Genomic DNA, 18,706 nt, shown 5'->3' with positions numbered 1-18,706 from the left:
AGCTTTTTTCAACTAAACATGTACATGCTAAATTCACTTCAGTCTCTTTAAGGTTTTTTCCAGTTTTTTTCTCTGTAAAGCAGAATGGGACTTTCTCTTTAAACATTTGTGATGTATTTGCCTAATTAATTTTGTTGAATAAAGAAAAGATAAATAACAATTAAAGACAAAGTGCTATGCTGCTTAATTAACTATAAGTCACTAATGGTAATCTATTTTAAGATATGACAGGAGGAACCCTTTCACTGATGCAATGATTTAGTTTTATTTAGGTCATTTTTAGTGACAGGTAAACAAAAATATTCCAGATACAAAATCTACCGTCTCCCATAGTCTTGCATGGTAGTGATCGGGGGAGCAAGCCACGGTCTCAGCTGTCAATCACCTGTTTATATATCATCAAATAACAAATAATGTAATAAGAGCAACCTTAAATGACAGAAACCATGTTTCAGAAATATGTATGTTTTGTTTAGTCATGTCCAGTCCAATAACATAGAGGTAGCTGGATTTGACCTATACTGCAGCAAGCCACCAGGTGGTGCTCAAGATGCTTTGGCTTCACTTTTTGGGAGGCTCATGTTTATCCATATACAGTCTGGTTTATAGTTTCAAGGACATGATGCATGTTGTGTAAAACCTTCAGTGGGCAGTTTGTTTAACAGTTAAAGTCCTTTATCATTCTGCTCTGGACACCAAGAGTGTCAAAGCTCTGTCTCAACTTTATGTGATACAAAAAAAGGGATATAAAAATAGTAACCAACCAGTCAAAAGGCAGGAAATATGGTCATGATCTCATAACATCTATTCATTTGTCTGAAATGTTTAGTTAGCACCTTAATTATTGAGTTATGGCCGAAAACATTTCTTTTAATGAGAGATGATTGACCTTAATTGTCCTCAACTCACCGAAATCGAATCAGTTAATCTTTGAGTCAAAGTTAATGCTTACGCCATATATGAAGGAAGTACCCTGAGGTGTTCATGAGACGGGTGGACAGACAAGCTGAGAACATGATACCTCCAGTCACGGCTGCTTCCAGAGCTGAGGCACATATAAATGTCAATTAGGTGAAATGAATTCATCAAATTTAAAACAGCAAGTGAAAGAAAATCTGGTCTTGATGCCAGTGAAGAAAAGGCAAAGACCAGCTCAGTGTCGAGGTGTTATTGCATTTTTTACTGTTGTGTGATGGAGAGAAAAGTTGGACGCAGACCAAATATTCCAATCTGAACAGTTGGTTTCACCAGCTGATTTCCTCGCTGCCAGGACTCAGTTTCCAGCAGAGAGAACAGGAACATATGGGGTGGATCTAGTTTCTCATTGAATATTCCAGTGGTGAATCGAGCCCTGCTTCACTGAGTGATCGCTGTTCCCTGTGGTATCAATAATACAGGAGGAAGTTATTGTGCCTGTGCAGGCCCCAGTATCGTACAGCTAAAGCGAGTGGAGGGGGGGGGGGTGGTCCTTTCACTCGGACCTCTTGGGTTTCAGGGCCCGCAGACAGTGGTCTGACTCCTGGGAGCCTGCTGCTTTGCCCTTGCACAGGGCTCAATTGTGAGTCTGCCTGACCGATGGATAAATGTGTCTAAACACTGACAGCCTGCACAGTCCCGCTGGCCAGGCACCGTCAGTAAGACTACACCCCTCCCACCCCCCACACCCAACAAACCCGCAGTCACAAGACGAGTCCCAGCTGAGAGACAGCTCAATAAAGAATTAGTCAGTGGGAGACCTGGGACTGTTAGAGGATGGGATAGATATCATGGGTGTGATTAACATGATCCAGATTTTCACCTCATTTGAGCAGCTAGCTGAGTACGGCGACCTTGCTGTAGCCTTGTGAAGATCCAAAATAGACCTGGGAAAACAAAAACAATATGTTCTACATCCAAATAGACACCTCTGCTGTTTTTCAGGAGTTCTGCACATTTAATCACATTTTCTGTCCTTTTGTCTTCTAAAAGTGTCAACCACACTTAGGACGACGAGTAAACTCATGAAACACGAAACCGAGCAACAACCTAAACCCCAGAGACCAAAAAAACAGCTATAAGAGCAGAGAGACATGGAGGACAGAGGTGGGAGGGGTGCAGGGGGAGAGTGAAAGGTAGAGAAAGTTGGAGTGATGGTGAAACAGAGAGGGCCTCTCAGAAAGAGGTCAGCTGTGAGTGTGCCGACGCAGATAAAATACTGGTGACCGCTTAAGAGAAGCTTTAAGACATAAATGGATTGTAGCTGTTGGTGAGTCCTGAAAATATTTTTTACTCACAGTTTTCATGATTGTGATTTATCATTGATATTTAAAATGTGTTTAAAAAACTTCTTTCAACAGAAAGAGATGTACAGTATATTTCTCCTACTCCTTAATCTCTTTATGAATCAGAACTGTGTTATTAACTGTGCATTTACCTTATTTCATGTTCAACTCTTTTCTTCTGACACTCTTTTCAACACCATATACATCCCTGCCTTTAATAGCTCGCATCTTAATACGTTTTATTAGTTAATTATTTTACTGATACTTGTTTAGTAACCTTGCTGCGAAAGTGGTAAGGTGATGTGGCAGCCAGTCATTAAGGTTTAATAGTCTCTCTCTGCGAATTTACTTTACTCATTGAGTCCACCCCATCTCTTCAATGAAAAGAACAACAACACACTATCCGTCTAAATACAGGATTTTGTGATATCAATAGGAAAAACAGCCCACAGAGAAAGATGTGACCCCACTGTGTCACTGTTCACGTTGACATGAGATGAAGATGGCAGAGAAAGGGCCAGGGATGGCCACTCTCAGATTCACAAGCGTCATAGTTTGTGCTGTTTTACTGGGACAAGGATCCTTTGAGATAACAGGTGAGTGATCCACCAAAACATTGTGCTTGTGTTAATGTACTTATGGAATGATGCTGGCTTAAGATGTCTATAACTGTGCTCTTCCAGGAGGGGATAAAAAGGACCAGAGAGAAGCTATTCTGAAGGAAATCTTTTCAAAGTGGAGTGAAGGAGGTGGTTGGAATTCTCAGAAAGTTCCTCCAGAAACAAACAAGGACCAGTCCATGCACCCTTGGGTGAGGAATATCATGGGGGGTCTCAAATCATTTCTGCCCACCAAGACCCTGCCTTTACTGAACAAGCCAATTGACAGACACAGACTCTCTGGCTTTCTCTACAACATCTCTCAGTACCTCCAGGAGATGGGCGCTGAGCTGGAGGAGGCCCCGGTGGAGCCAGATGAGGAGCAGCTGTGGGAGAAGGTGCTGCATTTCTTTCTCCAGTCTGAAGGAAGTGCTGCACTAAACCAGTGGAATGGCCGGGTGCCCCCTCGACCAAGCGTCAAAGTGCAGGACTGGTTTTTGTCCCTCAGGGGCAGCCCTCACTGGGACTGGCTCCTGGGGCTGCTGCAGGGTCTCATCAGTCTCTCAGAGCGACAGCCCCACAGGCCTCTCCTGACTTTCTTATCTCAGAACTGGAGAACAGTGAGCGCTGTGCTGGAAGCTGCACTTCAAGCTATGGTCAGTGGGACATATGGCCAGGCCAGTGCAGGCCTGCAGGGCTTCATTTGTGCACTGAAGGGTCGCAGTGACTGTGCCTTCAGTGTTAGTTGGCTACAGCAGCTGCTGCGTTTCTTAGAAACACGCAATTGGAAGCCTGTGGTCAGTCTGCACCCAGCAGGAGAAGGTGAACACAGCAAAGGCTCAAGTGCTTTTGGACGTTTGAAGCCCTTCAGCCTGCCTCCTGAGGCCATGAGGCAGGATGGGCTGTCTGGAAACATATCTATGGAAGACAAGATGGCCACAGAGGATCCAGACTTCATGCAGAATTTACTGCTGCAGGCGTTATCACGCTCAGGTGGAGGAGAGCGAGGAGGTCACCTGGCTCAGAAGAATGTTGCTCTTGTGCAGAGTTTGGACGGGCTGAGGAGCGGCCTCCTGCACAGGGTGGGTAGTTCTGTGTATGGTAACCTGAGGAAGAAAGTGTCACGAGTTACCATGGCACTGCTTGATGATGTCAGCGGTTTGGTGGACGCTCCGCAGCCCAACGCCCAGGGCCGCTGCACAGTTGGTGAGTTTGTGGGGCAGCTGGCAGAGGGGGTTTGTGCAATCATTCACGTTTTAATTCACATGCATTCATAAAAACAATCTCCGAAATGAATTATTAGGTGATAAAGAAAGATTTAAATGGCAAAATCTTGGCAAAGCAACAATGATACAAGTGTTCATGATTAAAACATGTTCATCTGAACATTTTCTATAAAGAAAACAAATAATTAACTCTTTGAATTTTACTTAATTTAATTTACCAAGCACACTCCCTTTTTAATAGACTCTTAAGTTTGGCCCTGGTTTCACCTGACAGACCCAGGGGAGAACGTGACAGTGACTCACACTGCTTTAAAATCTTAATAATCATCCTGGTCAGTGAAAGCACCTGTCGTTAGCGCGGCTAATCTCTTTATCCTCTCATTGATGTCAGTAACATTATATCTTGGGCTTTGTTGGCTGAGCTGCACTGTTGCATCAGGCCTATGTTGTGCACTGCAGGAACTTCCCGTTGCTTTTTTCCACCTCTCATTCACTTTGATTTCCAGGTAATATTTGCTTTTATTTGTCTTTTTGAAGGTGACCTGAGGCAGCTGATCTTATGGTAAGATATATAATTGAAATTTATCTCATTCCTGTTTTCACATGTCTGACTGTAAATTCACATCTCTACCATCTGTCCATGTGCATGTAGGGGGATAAGACATAACGTGACGTGGAACACCAAGGCGTTAGGCGTTGGTTCCCAGGGTCTCCCAAGCTCAATCCCATTCCTGACGTGCCCGTCCGCTGAAGGAGATGGACAACTAACACCAGCTGACTCAACATCTAAATCAGCCCCTTCTTCACAAACTATCTCCAAACGAAACCGCCTTCATGAAGTCTCCACTGCGCCTCACCTCTCCCAGTTCAGCCAGCCACAGGGGAGAGTGATAGAGAACAGTGACCAGCAGTCCACCTCAACAGAAATCCTGGAGGCAGCGTGCAATGAAACCATCCCAGGCTTGACCGGTGTCTCCAACTTCACTGTGTTCCTCTACTGTAAACTGTTTGAGGGGGAGAACGGCTCAGTTGACCCCGCAGTGGCTCAGATGGAACTCGACCTGCACGCCACGTGCTCTGATGCAGCCTGGTACCTGTCTGCTGCTGAGGAGGACTTCCTGTGGGTCCACATCTGCAGTGAGTTCTTCGCCCATGAATTCAACAACACAGTGTGTGCCAACTCCTCATTCTGGCTGCAGAGAGCACATCAGGTAATAGACTGCTTTGAATGGCAAAGTGTACAAAGGACATGTTACTTGTATTTACTTGACCTCAATTCCTATATCCTATTATCTGTAGGCTGCTGTGACAAAGGACTACCATTTTTTTAACCAGACGATCATAGACGACCTGTGTGTTAAGCTGTCAGGTGACACAACAGGAAGTCCAGGAGCCGATGAGAGCTGCCTGGCTCAGCTGGGCAGCAGGTCACTAAGCGCCCAGGCTTTCAGAAACTGCTTCCTGCCGAACAACTCCGCCCTGATCTCAGCTTTGTGCGGCGGAGAGTCACCTGACTCGCTCCGATCCTTGCCAGAGGACAGCTGGGCTGCAACCTACTGCTCCAAAACGCTCAACTTCTCCCATGCTGATACCACTGAGGAGACCTGTCAATACAGGGAATGGGCTGTGCATCGCTTCACCAACACCACCCTGCTTGAGCTGTGCGAGCAGACACCTGGGCTGAGAGAGTACATGTGTCTGAACACCACACTGTACAATCAGCTGCTGCAATCACTGCCCCAGTTTGCTGATTTCTGTGCTGATCTGCAGGCAGAACTCGAGGGCAGGAAGTGCTTCCTGCAGAGATTTTTTGACATGCTCCCAGCTCCATATGAATTTGACACATCACAGCTGTGTGCAGACCCTGCCCCAATGCTGGTTGACGTTCTTCACAAGCTGAGTGTGTGTGAGGTTGAGGGAGGTGAGCGTGAAGGGTTCTTGGTGGTGCTGGGGTATGTGTTGCGAGTTTTAGATTTCATGGTGGGCCTTTCCTCTGGGCTTGATGAAGGGGAAAGAGAGGCAAGACAAGGTTTAGGTCAGGCCATCCTCCTCTCCAGTCTCCTTGACAACACATCCTGGGCCGCACTGCAGCCAGAAGCCTCCACGAGCGTCCTGAACACTGTGGGGGTCTTCCTGCGCAGAGAGCAGAACACCACCCTGAAAGAGGACCTGCTGAGCTGCTTCAGTGTAAGATATCTGACTGACACACACTGACACACTCACACACTTACAGAGCAAAGTGTAAATGATTTTCTGCTGTCACAACAGCCTGTTCTGTGGGACCTCATCCAGCGGGATGACAACTCATCTGCTCTCAGGGTTCTGCTTCAGGTACTTGCTTGTGCAGCATTTTTTACATTTGTCATTTCACGACAGATCACCTCCCTGAACTACATATTTTGCATAATGACTTTTTCTTGTCAGGAGTACCTGCAGATGCCAAGAGACAGCATCCGCACTCTCGTGATGTCTGCTGAAAAAGACGCAGTGAAGAGATTTCTCTCCCACATGCACCAAAGCTGGAACCAGCTACAAGTTGAAACCAGCCAGGTTTGTTTTTAAACTCCCAACAAAACAATGAGTGTGTTGAGATTTACACAAAGTGCTGAACTCAATGCCCAGAGTAGAGATCGGACACAAAGTTTTAAAGCTACTTACCAACATATTATATGTTAAGTTTTATTTGTTACATGTTATATTCCTTTTGGACATTTCAGTTCACAGAACATGGGCAAGGCAGCGAGATCCTCCCTTGTAAGCATTGTAAAAAACAAACATCTTCGACCTCTTCTTCTGTGACAATTGCCCGACTGGTCCAGATGCGCTCACAGGTTAAAATGCATATTGCTGCTGGTTGGGCAACATCTCTGACACGCCCACCAAACGAGGGAAAACGTACCTCAAAGCCTGTTGTACACACTTTTTTAGCACACATGTTGTTCAAGCAAGAAAACGCAGACTGTTAGTTGATTCAGTTTCTCTCTGCACTGTGGTTCTCCTTTACTAACTCCTTACTTCTTCTCCTTCATATATTTCCTTGACCTCATGACATATTCTATTGTGGTCAATGAATAGTGTTTATGGAAGGAGATTATTTGGACTGGATCTGAACACCCACAGACAAAACATGCAGGATTTCACGAAAACATGGAGCAGAAGAGTCTATCACTGCAGAATATAATATTTGTGACAATTTTGATGAAGCTAATGTTGCATGAAAAGCTCTCAACCCTTATTATAATGTGCAGCTCTAGTGAATACAGTTCTATTCTATTGCACTGTGTGTGTCTGGGTCAAAATGAACACACGTCAGTTACTGTCGCACTCTTTTGTGTCCTCTGTCAGGCCTCTCAAAAAGAGCTGCAAGCCATGGAAACAATGACTGCGGCTTTCATCCATAAATTCCCCCGAGTGACCCCGGAGCTGTTTGTGGACCTGTCTCAGTTCATACCCTTCATGTCTGTCTCCGACATTATGAGCTTCCCCGCATCCCTGATAATCAACGACAGCGTGTAAGTTATTGACCCACGAGGTGTTAATTCTGACACATCTTCCTGTGACAATGCTAATGGCCTCCTCGTCGCTCTTCAGATTGACGGCCATCCGTGACCACAGCTCAGGAATGAAGTCCCTCCAGAAAAAGGCCTTTGTGAAACGGCTCCTGCAGTCGAGTGCAGTGGGTGATGTCCCTACGTGGCCACCGTACTTTCTCAGTTCCATCCTCCCACTCCTGCCTTACCTCCCAGTCAGCCATTTTCAGCAACTGACGGCACAACAGGTCAGAGGCCAGTTCACTGATTTCAAGCTCTTGACATAACTGCTGCATCTCTTCGTCAGATGTTAGTCTGGGTTCATATAGACAGACGACAAATTACAAACACAATCTATGATTAGAGAAATTCCTCCACAAAGCAGGAGTAAATCAATAAATTAAATATTCTATCATCACACTATCATCACACTTTATGTTCATTTTTTACTCTCATAGATGGTGAATTTTGTTTACAACTAGTTTCAATATTTAATCTGTTGTCTCTTTTAGCTTGCTCCTCTTGTAGAGTTGCTAGGCAATGGCAGCCTGGATGGTGTGAGGGGGCGCCATGTGCTCCGCAGCCTCTTCAGCAGGAAGAAGAATCTGACCCGTGATAACATACTGAGGTGGGCTTCAATGGCATTTTATGGCAAAAGTCAACCTCAACATTCATTGGTCAGTGTTGATGACTCTGGTCATAGTTTTGTTTTGGTAGTAATGGATGGTGGTTCACCAGGTATGAACCTGCAGATCTAATAATGCTTCACACTACAGATGTAGTCTCTTTTGGTGGATTATAACTGGTTTTATCTAAATATTCAGATATTTTCAGGCTGCGGTGACAAAGTATAGCAACATATGTGTAAAGTTGTTTGATGAGTGAAGGGTTCATGTGTTTTGCAGGTTAGGAGTCCTCGCTTGTTACCTGGATCCAGCAGAACTGGGTTTGTATGTTCAGGACTCAGCTGTGTCCTCTGCTCTCTGGCAGCAGCTGGCTCAGTGTATGTCGAAGGGGTTCATCAGTACCAGCGGGAGGGTGAGCGGCACAAGTTATTACTGACATCTACTGTATGCACAGAACACCACAGAAAATAGTTAAACCACTGTCTCTCACCTACTTCTCTGTTTTCTGTTGTACCACACAATGTCTGACTAACTCTGTCTTCTATCCAGTTGTCCTCATGGCTCATTCCAGCTCTTCAGTCCCTGAACATCAGCAGCATGGCCCCTTTAGAGCTATCTGCTCTCAGTGGTCTGCTGCCCCAGTTAGGAGCTTCCTTCCTGCTGTCACTCCCCTCTCAACAGCTCATGGAAGTCCTCTCACAACCAGGATTACACAGATATTCCCCAGCACAGGTCAACAGGGAATTTAATCTTCTACTTATCTATAAAAGTTTGTATTATTCATTTCACTTGTCTTCTTCCTGCCATAAGTTTCAAGTGTCTCTAAAATTCTTAAGATCCACACAAAGGAAGAGGATAAACACTGAAGAAATACATGACCTTTATCCAAAATCCTTCAACTGTGAAAGCGAGTATTCTGTGTGCACACTTATTAATTTTTAATCCTTTCCTCAGGCATTTCTAACGTTATCCAAGATTTCAAAAAACACCAATGTAAGTAGACATTTTCAGAATACCTCTGCTAAATGTCAAAAGACTGCACAATCACCTGTGTTTTTTTAATCTTTCTGCCAGCTCACAGTGGAACAACTATGCGGACTGAAGCCGTTGCACTCTGGTCTCTCCCCTGCTGTGCTCAGAGACCTGCAGTGGCCTGCGATCAGTCAAACTGCCCACTGTCAGTGCTGGAGAACCATGCTAACTGAGCTTAAGCCTGGCCACAGAGCCATGCTATACAATGCAATGCAGGAGGTAATGGCACTGACTTTCTAAACTAACTACATCACTTTTCACTTCTCTTATCATTTCATTCCTGTGACATGTTGAGTAAAAGACAGAGAGGAGGTGGAGAGGTTTGTCGCAGCTGATATAATTCAACACCTCCTTAGAATTGTTGGAAAATATCACTTAAAGAAACAAAAACTGTGGTCCCTGAAGCATTAATCTGGCTCTACTGTCTAAAAGAGCGTTCATTTGAGCCTAGTAGGCGATTTGTAGTGAGATTAGGGGGGGTGCCATTCCCTTGAATTAATAATTAATTTAAAAAGTTTAAAACCAAATGGCATTGCTAAGAACAGGTGGACTGCATACTCTCCCTCCCTCCCTCTCTCACACAAACACAGTCATACTGTCACAGATTGACCATCGGCAGCACCCGGAAAAATCCTACCTGTGTCGGTGGCTGTTAAAACATCCATGAATATTTTACCATTTTTTAGCAGGCAGGCAGGATTCAGCGTAACCTTGGTAGATGATACTTTCATTCAAGCAATATGCAAACAGTTCTGTCCTGCAGGGGTCTCACCACCCACACCCCCACCCCTGACCAATCAGCTCCAAAAGTTAATAATCTGATGATATTTTCCTCAAGATTTATTCACACTACGTTTGGTCAAAAACCGTCACTGCAACAAGCCGTCTAATGTATTACGTGTGTGTTTCCTGAATGCCCTTAAAGGCTTCTACCTTTAAATGAACATTTATTGTTTTGTTGTATGTCTACAGGCTGTAGACAGAGACCTGCAGAACCTCACACAGCAGGTCAACTGTCTTTTATCATTTGCACCTCTGAGGAAGCTGATGGAGGCCACCAATGGAGAAACAATCCTGAGACACATTAGCCTGTACAGGGACATACACTGGTCGCCACAGCAGGTACACATTTTACTTTAATCTTCTTTTGTGCGCTCTTTGTATTGATATGACAACAATAGGTTCCAGTTCTATGACGAGAGTAGAAAATGTTACCGGCCTCAGTCTCTGTCCCCTTTAATCTGCAACTCATCTGCTATGCTTCGCATGAGCCTTTCAGAATGTTAATACTCTGTAGACATCAGCCGCCATCAAGCTAATTAGTTTGGATGTAGTACAATGGTTTGGAGGAGTGTAGCGTAAATTAATAATGGCTACCTTAAAGGGATTTTGTCACGGCCAAGAGTGTTAGCCTGCTTTCACCACCTGTTCTCACTCTAATAAGACCTGAGTCAAATCAATAAAGATGACTTTGGCTTAGCAACGGCTCTGAAATATACTGTGACACTATTATGTAGTGTCACAGTATATTACACTAAATTTGTAAATGTCAATAACTGTAGAACTTTATTTGTGTCTTCTGACCAATTAATGTGAACATCATCAAAGAGATTTTAACTGATGCCGATAAAGACAGTCACATACCGCCAGTGTTTCATTCCACATGCAGTCTAGCAATTCTGCAGAGCAGCTGGAGATTAACATTATTTTAACAAAAGTAAAAGTTTAAAGCACCTGCTGTCATCAGGAGATCCCTAAATCAGCTAAATGAAATTGAATTCTTCTATTTTAAGTTTAAGCAATTTAGTAAAAACAAGTTAGTCAAACTTATCAAAAAAATGTGATTAACTGATAAATGATAAATAAAGTATGCAGAACAACGAATGATTAGTTGTGAGGACTCATTTTTATTTTACTCCAGGAACAAAAGTCCAATTTACTCACATAAAAATAGTTTTGTACATCTTCACAAGCAAAACAAGAATATTACTCACATTAAATTAGTTGAGTCAACTGGAAAGTGAGAAATAAGTAAAGAGCGCTCATGTAATATAAGGAAGCGTAGGTATTACCTGTTACCGTGCTAACATATTCTCATTGGCGGAGGTAACAGGATCCATCTTCTGTGTAATGCCAGAAACCAAGAATATAATATATATTATTAATGTCATCTTTAAAAGGACATTTCAACTAAATTCTTTAAAGAATTAAACATCCAGTAACTGTACTTACATGGTTTGTGTTAAATGGGCAAAAACATGGGAATATTGCTGCTGTTTAATTAACTGCAAGTTGATTTTGGTTCTTTATTCTAATATAAACCACAATCAAAGTGCTTACTCTGATTCTTTTCTTTCTGTACAGGCTCAGTCCTTGTTTACAAAATTATACGAATTCAAAAACTTCACCAGCAAGTCAGTGAGGTTAGTTGGAAATGTGTTGCGTCAAAACATCCAAATGATTTTAATCAATAGGTAGTTTTTGTTTGAAACACTCAAAACAAAAAGATTAAGATGAAATATCTTTCACCTTAAGGGCTCTGGGTCAAATCGCCGGTGGGATGAGCTGTGATTTTTTGAGGCTTTGGACAAATGACACAGATTTTGCAGAGCTGCTTCAGTTTGTCAGTGAGCTGCCTGGAGGCTTGAGACCTGCTCTGGTGAGGAGCAAACACTTGACCAGTCAGATTGCCTAATACACAAAATAAAAAAATATATTGTCATACTAAATCAAAAAGAAGGTTTAATACTAACAAGTTCAGATGTGTTTGGGCTGTGTTACCAGCGGAAATGTATCGTAGAGGAAATGAGGAAACAACCTGAACTCGACCTCACTGTATTTAACTCTGGGTTTGCTTCAACATTACCGTAAGTTAAATACACAGTTCTTATACATTTACTATATGTATTTCACAGTTTATCCTGAGACTTCTACTTTAACACCTCTGCTCTGTTCTTTTCCAGAGTGACGATGATAGAGAGCCTCTCGAATGCCTCCTTCAAAGCTGTTCTGGATCACATCCATGCACACTTTGCTGATTTCCTCAGAATGCCACATTACAAGCAGACGTGTTTAGCTGAGAAGGCCAAAATTGAGCTGGTAAAACACCAATGCTGCATTTACTGCATGTCGTTACATGGCGTGCAGGGGCTTACACAATATGTTTTAGTCACAAAAAGTGTAATGAGAAACCAGTTGCTGCAAAGAAATCTGGAATTAATCTGTGGGTATTAAAATGATAAACAGTAACCGTGAGCATGCAAAAGCAAGGTGAGACTATTTCTGTTTAATTAAATCTGGATTTTCGTCAGTGGTGGTGAGTCATGTATCTGATTTGTATTCAATTTTTGATGGGCTGAAAAGACAAAGTGTGTTTGTTTATGTATGTATTTGTGTGTGTGTGTGTGTTTGTTTAAGTGTGTAAGTGTTTGCTTGAGAAGCCTGAACAAATGAAGGGAGGGAAACAGATGGAGAGAGAGATTCAGGTCATAACCTGCCTCATTCTCACTGCAGCTTTCAACACAACTGAAGTCATTTCAGTGTGAAATCCTCGTAATCCAGGCATACACTGTCTTTCTCTCTCTCTCTCTCTCTCTCTGTCTGTGTGTGTGTGTGTGTGTGTGTGCGTGCATGTCTGTCTGTCTATGTGATGCTCTGCAGGGTTCCTCTCAGGCTGAGGAGGAGATTGATGGCACCACTCTGGATGTCCTGGGGCCTTTATTACCTTTCTTGGACCGGGACAGTCTGGCTGTGGTGGACAGACGAGCTCTGGCTCTGCGGCTGGAGGAGATGAGAGGTTTCTGCCTTCCTAAAGAGGCTCTGACAGATATCAGTGCCCTGCTCACACAGAAAGAATTGCTGGGGTAAAGGAACAGATGAAATGAACAAAAAAGACAACAGGGTGATAGATAACTCATAGGTCAATATTTAAAGAGGTTATTCATTTCAAAATGTTGACAATGTACAAGCAAAAATATGACTGGAAATGTATAGAAAGGTTGATATTTATTTATTTTCACGATATTACCTAGAAAATGCCTATAATAGGTCACTGTTATGATGATGATGTATCTTACAAAATATTTTGACAAATTATTTAACGCAACCTGAAACAGAAATCTGTTGTGGTCATGACATCTACTGCATGTAAAAAAGAGATCATGTTCATAATGTCCAATCATGTTTCATGAATCTATAATTTCTCACGTTCTTATAACAAATGTTGATTTAAAGGCTGAGAAGAAGGCCCTTAAAACCCAGGAATTATGGTGTCTCTTCATGAATTCTTTTGAGTCTAGGTTGTGATTTAGAAGTTAAGGCTGATGGGAATGTAGGTATTTTTATATAACAAAGTAAAACAAGAATATAATGCATATAGAATAGCTCAAATCGAAATTTCACCCTAATGATGGTGCTACATTAAACTCAAAACTGTACCAAAGTCTTTATTTTTACTCTTTTGAGGTCCATCTAAGTGATGATGAGATGTGGTGGTGAACTAACTAAAAAAACAAACATTGTTTGGCCTTTTCACTAAAGCATGGCTAAAATTCTGAGGGAATATAGTAAGTATAAATAAAAGCACCTTCCTCAAATATTATTTTAGAGATGTGCAATAAAAGGAAGAGAGTAAAAATGTTTGCAGTTTGTAGTAGTATCATGTAGTATATAAATAATAATAGAAATATAATTACATAAAGGGCCTGAAATTCCCAGCACTGTGCTGGCAGCAGCAGTAATGATAAGATACGTGTGTTCTTGTCTGCCAGTGATCCTTCTAAATGGCAAGTTGGGGATGTGGAACATTTGGGCAGGTTGGTGTTTTCTCTCTCAACAAAGCAGATTAACGCCATCCCACTGGTAAGCATCCAGGAGTACTATCTCATCTAAATCCTATGATTTATTTGCCTGCATGCTAACTGGTGTCATGAGACCTTTCCTGGCAATATCTTGTGCTTCTCTCGCCCAGGCAGTGTTGAGTAAAGACACAGTGGAACAGATCCTGGTGGGTCAGAGGCGCTTGGAGAACAGTGTGGTGGGTGAAGTCTGTGCTTCTCATTGCACGGACCAGCATCGTCAGAGACAACGGACTCAGAGTCTCATCCGAGGCATCGTCAGAGCACGGAGCAGGAGGGCGAAAGGTGCGATAAATGTTTCCCACAAGTTTCACTGCTGTTTTTCTACAGGATAAGCAATTATTATGATTACTGGTGCACCACTCCACCACTTGTGTCAATGCGTATAGCACTGAATCCATCAATGTGTCTTTGAGTAGTTCCAGTTCCAAGCTGTGCAGATATCAGAGGAACGTTTTCCTCAGCCTGGACACCCCTCCAGTTCAGTCGTATGTCGCAGGAGGATCTGAGACAGTGCGTAGAAGTTGTAGGTCAGGACGCAGAGCTGAGTTCTGAGCAGCGCCGGTCACTGTGGATGAAACTCAGGCAGGTCAGTAAAGGTTCTCTGCCTGCAAAGGTTAGAAAGTCTTTCTGTATTCGTTTGATGTCACTTTCACTTTCAATGCATCCACACAGACAGTATGAAGTATGAGTACAACATGTTCTCTCCCATCAATCATTCAGACAATATCCAGGTCAAACCCTAACAATATGTGTCATCCATCACATGACCTTCACTTCAGATTGTGCAGCAGGTCTGTCTCCGTCCCCAGTGAACATTTTGTCCTCATCACAAGTGTATTAGGTTTGGCTCAGCAAGAATTAAAAGTAAAGATCAGGCTATTTTATTTAGCTTTTTATTTTTATACAATAATAGGAGAGAAATAAAGAGTATCACCATCAAGTGTATTTTATGAAAAACAATTAAAAATCAATTATCGACACTGCTTATCCTTTGAGGGATGCAGGGTTTAGCTAGAGCCAATCTCATCTGACACTGACACTGCCTGGGACATACTGGACAGGCCGCTAGCTCGTCAGGCCAACATATATAGAGACAAACAACCATTCACGTCTATAAGAGCAATTTAGAGTCTCCAGTGAGCCTGAGCTGCACATCTTTGGACTGTGGGAGGAGGCAGGAGTTCCTGGAGGAAACTGATGCAGACACAGGGACAACACAAACTTAAAAATGCATTAGTTTCACAAGTGAACAGTGTCTTGGAATTGTTGTATCTATCACAGCTGTAAAATGTAAGTCTGAAGATAAAAAGTAAAGATGACCAGTAAAGCTGGCAGTCATATAACGGCTGACAAGGACAGCTCAGTAAAACAGAGTTTTTATTCTGTGGGTCTTGACTCGCTCCAGTCCTTCAGTCCGGGGAGAGAGCTGCAGGCAGATCAGGTGCTGGCTCTGGGCTCAGTGGTGACTGAGATGGGGGAGAGAGAGCTGCAGGACATAGACCTCACCGACCTGGGTGTGTTGACACATCTGGGGACTCTGACAGACTGGAGCCCAAAAAAGGTGAAACTTTCATACAGGATTTAAACTGAAAGGAAAAGGACACATACACGTGATGTGAATACTTTGTGGTAAACACTTCTGTTTTTTTTAGATGAGAGCTGTGGTTTCAGGTGTGATGCGGAGACGCAAACTGAAAGCGGAGCAGTTAGCAGATGTCGATCTGGCAACATTTGGGCATCTGATCTGTGGTCTGTATCCATCAGAGATCAAGAGACTGAACCCGTACAACCTCAGGTCAGTCAAATACACAATCCTTCATTCAGGCAACATATTACAAAGCTATAAAAAAGGTAACAGGATTATTTGTGAGCCATCATTGCCAAATGATCCAATATTTCCTCTCAGCATAATTCAAACAGGTACATGACACAAATTAAAAGAATATGAACAAAGATGGACATAGGCTCTGAAACTGAAATAACAAAAATGCTGATTTTGTCATTTGTAAAAAATAAGTGAACACCTACCTGCGGCATTACAAAATGGGGTGCTTTTAGTTTTATCAACATCCATTGACATCACATACACCTTCTAACAGATGTGCACAACCTCTGGAAAATCTTTTGCATACCCTCAGAGGAGCATAAACTCCTGAATGGTTTTCCTCAAACTGCAGTGTTGCTGTCACGTTCTTGCGGGAGATGTCCCTGCCATGCACAGAACAGCAGATGGAAGCGTTGACGAGTCGTTTGTCCAGACCTGAGGCCTTTGGTCCCGTCAATGCTTGGGGCCCAGAAGTTTTCACTGAAATTGGGACGTTGGCAGGTACAATACAACATGATATCCCTGGGGGTATACACTTTTTTTTGTGAGTGAGGAGGGCGGGAGGAGGACATGACAGCTGTTGGATGAAGAGGTGCAAATCAAATTATCCCAGAGGGGGGAACAGGGGGAGGTTTTTTTCCCTCAACTTTTCCTCTGATTCGATGTCAGAAACATGAATTATCTGACTGCAGTGTTTTTCTATCTGTCCAGTCGGGCTGGAGGACATGATGCTGTCAGCTCTGGTACAAGAACAAGTGGAGGGAATCACCCCTGAAGCCATCGCCCTGATAGCACCAAAGAAGATGGCAGTAAGTTTCACACATGGTTTCAGGCCAATCAACAGAGAAAGGTTCAACTTCAGTGCAGATGGATTTACTGTATTTAATGGTATCAATGGATATGTTGACTAAATTGTAAGATTTTTAAATATGACAAATACTCTCTGTTTAAAATACAGTATTAGTATTGCAGGCTCAAAACACTTAAACATATCAGCAAACATTCTAAAACATCACGGGTATGGGTATTACCTTGATACCATCTCTAGATGGGTTACTGTTTACATATGACACTTATAAACGAGCCAGTGCTCTGAAAAAAGTCTAAGAGAGGAGAATGAAAAGCTCTTCATGTGTAATACTTCTGTATGTGTAATTTGGAATTTCTTCATGTCTCTTCTCTGCTGTTTGGGTTTGTAAATTAGTATTTGTTTTATAATGCCTAAAAGGTCTGGGTCAAATGCAATGACACAGAAATACAAAAATAATAATGAAACAAAAATGTGTATGTGGATATGTGGTCATGGTTTGATGTGACAAGAGGATGATTCCTCTTCACCCTGGATACCTCAGACAACACAGTTTCTTGTAGTTATTCAGTGTGTGTGTTGATGTGTGTCTGACAGGTGGTGTTCAGTGCCGTTCAGTTATCGTGGCTGAGTGAGGAGCAGGCGTGGGCCGTCACCAAGGAGCAGTGGACGGAGCTGGACGCCGAGCAGAGACAAGCGGTGGGACTGGCTCGATATGAAGGAGACCCCCTGCTGGAGCTGAGAGGTGGGGTCTCCAGAAAAATTAGATGTGATAAAATCTCATTTTAATAAACTCAGACTTCAGGGTTTGACTGAGTGATATTTTATCTATGTTTATCCAAGTATTTATAAGCACACACACTCTGTATTATGATAATATTTGACTCTGCTAAGCAACCGTGATGTTCTCTGTTGTTTTTATGAGGTGATGATAAACACTGTGTTCCTTTTTCCTCCACAGGGAGAAACTCGGCTCCAGCAGCCCTGAACACACACAGCCTCGCTTTCCGCTCACTGGCTCTGTGCCTCTCATTGTGGAAACTCATTTAAAATGCTGAAAATAATGAATTGTCCATTGACCCCCCCCCTTGGTATCATCAAATTTGTACATCAAATAAATATTTTGAACTGGTCTGTTCCTTCTGTGTGTGTTGGTCCTTGAATTTACATTGCACTGGCCGGCTGCACATACCTCACTTTTATTTCAGTTATTCTCCTGGAACGATGTAAATCACTGTATGTAGCTGCACTGTGTAAGATGTTGTTTTGTTAGAGCAATGTGTAGAAGCAATGCAGTGATTTATGTTTATTTGACAGAGGAATAGGCTTTTCAAAATTTACAGCCTAATTTTAACCCTGTGATCAAGCAAACGAGCCTGTAATGATATTTTACTGGTGTAACTATAGGCACTGAGCTCTATAATGTATATTTACGGATGATAATAGCACCATAAACCACATGAAACACTTTGTGTTCCCTCATAGGAGGATCACATTTGAATACAGATGTTGGCATCTATAAAATAAGCTTTTCCCCATTTTTTTATCACTTCTATAACGTCTCCACCATCGAGCCCTGTAATCTCCATGGAAATCTTCCGTTGTGTGGTTCCACGTGTGGTTTGAAAGTTTCATTACAGAAATGTCACCTGCTGTCATATTATCTGTCTGTTTGAATACAAACGGACATTTTTACATTCTGTGATGAGTCTCTAAAGTGTGGTATATTTAATCATATTTAACAGTATGAAATGACTTTTATCACAAACTGTCTGACAAGCTTAAAATGTGGGACCCAGGAGTATTATTATTCCAGCATAGGGGTAAGTTAACAGTGGCTGTGGGCAAATGATGTGCAGCTGTATGTGAAAGTCTGAACACACTGGAATCTGGAGCCAGTGGATTCTGGGGAGCAGAAGCCGACACAAATTGATGATGAT

The 18,706-nt window shown here is 42.7% G+C and overlaps 1 protein-coding gene across 1 annotated transcript; it reads left to right on the top strand.

Annotated features, from left to right (window-relative positions):
- The first annotated feature begins 1,728 nt into the window (after positions 1-1,728).
- On the top strand, positions 1,729-17,898 carry LOC109636792 (stereocilin). The gene is made up of 29 exons (XM_020098720.2): positions 1,729-2,857; positions 2,945-4,066; positions 4,624-4,648; positions 4,739-5,297; positions 5,386-6,273; positions 6,355-6,417; positions 6,511-6,636; positions 7,432-7,598; positions 7,678-7,864; positions 8,129-8,244; positions 8,522-8,654; positions 8,792-8,974; positions 9,197-9,235; positions 9,317-9,493; positions 10,247-10,396; positions 11,639-11,697; positions 11,810-11,933; positions 12,059-12,141; positions 12,238-12,373; positions 12,935-13,137; positions 14,044-14,134; positions 14,244-14,415; positions 14,550-14,719; positions 15,539-15,694; positions 15,786-15,928; positions 16,311-16,459; positions 16,670-16,767; positions 17,364-17,511; positions 17,728-17,898. The coding sequence occupies exons 1-29, from the start codon at positions 2,758-2,760 to the stop codon at positions 17,814-17,816; spliced, it is 5,856 nt and encodes a 1,951-aa protein (XP_019954279.2). The 5' UTR covers positions 1,729-2,757; the 3' UTR covers positions 17,817-17,898.
- The last annotated feature ends 808 nt before the right edge of the window (positions 17,899-18,706 follow it).

The sequence above is a fragment of the Paralichthys olivaceus genome, chromosome 1, assembly GCF_024713975.1.
Source record: "Paralichthys olivaceus isolate ysfri-2021 chromosome 1, ASM2471397v2, whole genome shotgun sequence".
NCBI classification, from domain to species: domain Eukaryota; kingdom Metazoa; phylum Chordata; class Actinopteri; order Pleuronectiformes; family Paralichthyidae; genus Paralichthys; species Paralichthys olivaceus.
The sequence above is the reverse complement of the archived record's forward strand: the minus strand, read 5'-3'. Positions and strand labels throughout refer to the sequence as shown.

Coding starts and splice junctions, on each gene's coding strand:
- LOC109636792 (XM_020098720.2), top strand. CDS start 2,758: ATGAAGATGGCAGAGAAAGGGCCAGGGATGGCCACTCTCAGATTCACA. Junction 8,975..9,196: donor ACAGATATTCCCCAGCACAG/GTCAACAGGGAA, acceptor TCCTTTCCTCAG/GCATTTCTAACGTTATCCAA. Junction 11,934..12,058: donor GAGGCTTGAGACCTGCTCTG/GTGAGGAGCAAA, acceptor CTGTGTTACCAG/CGGAAATGTATCGTAGAGGA.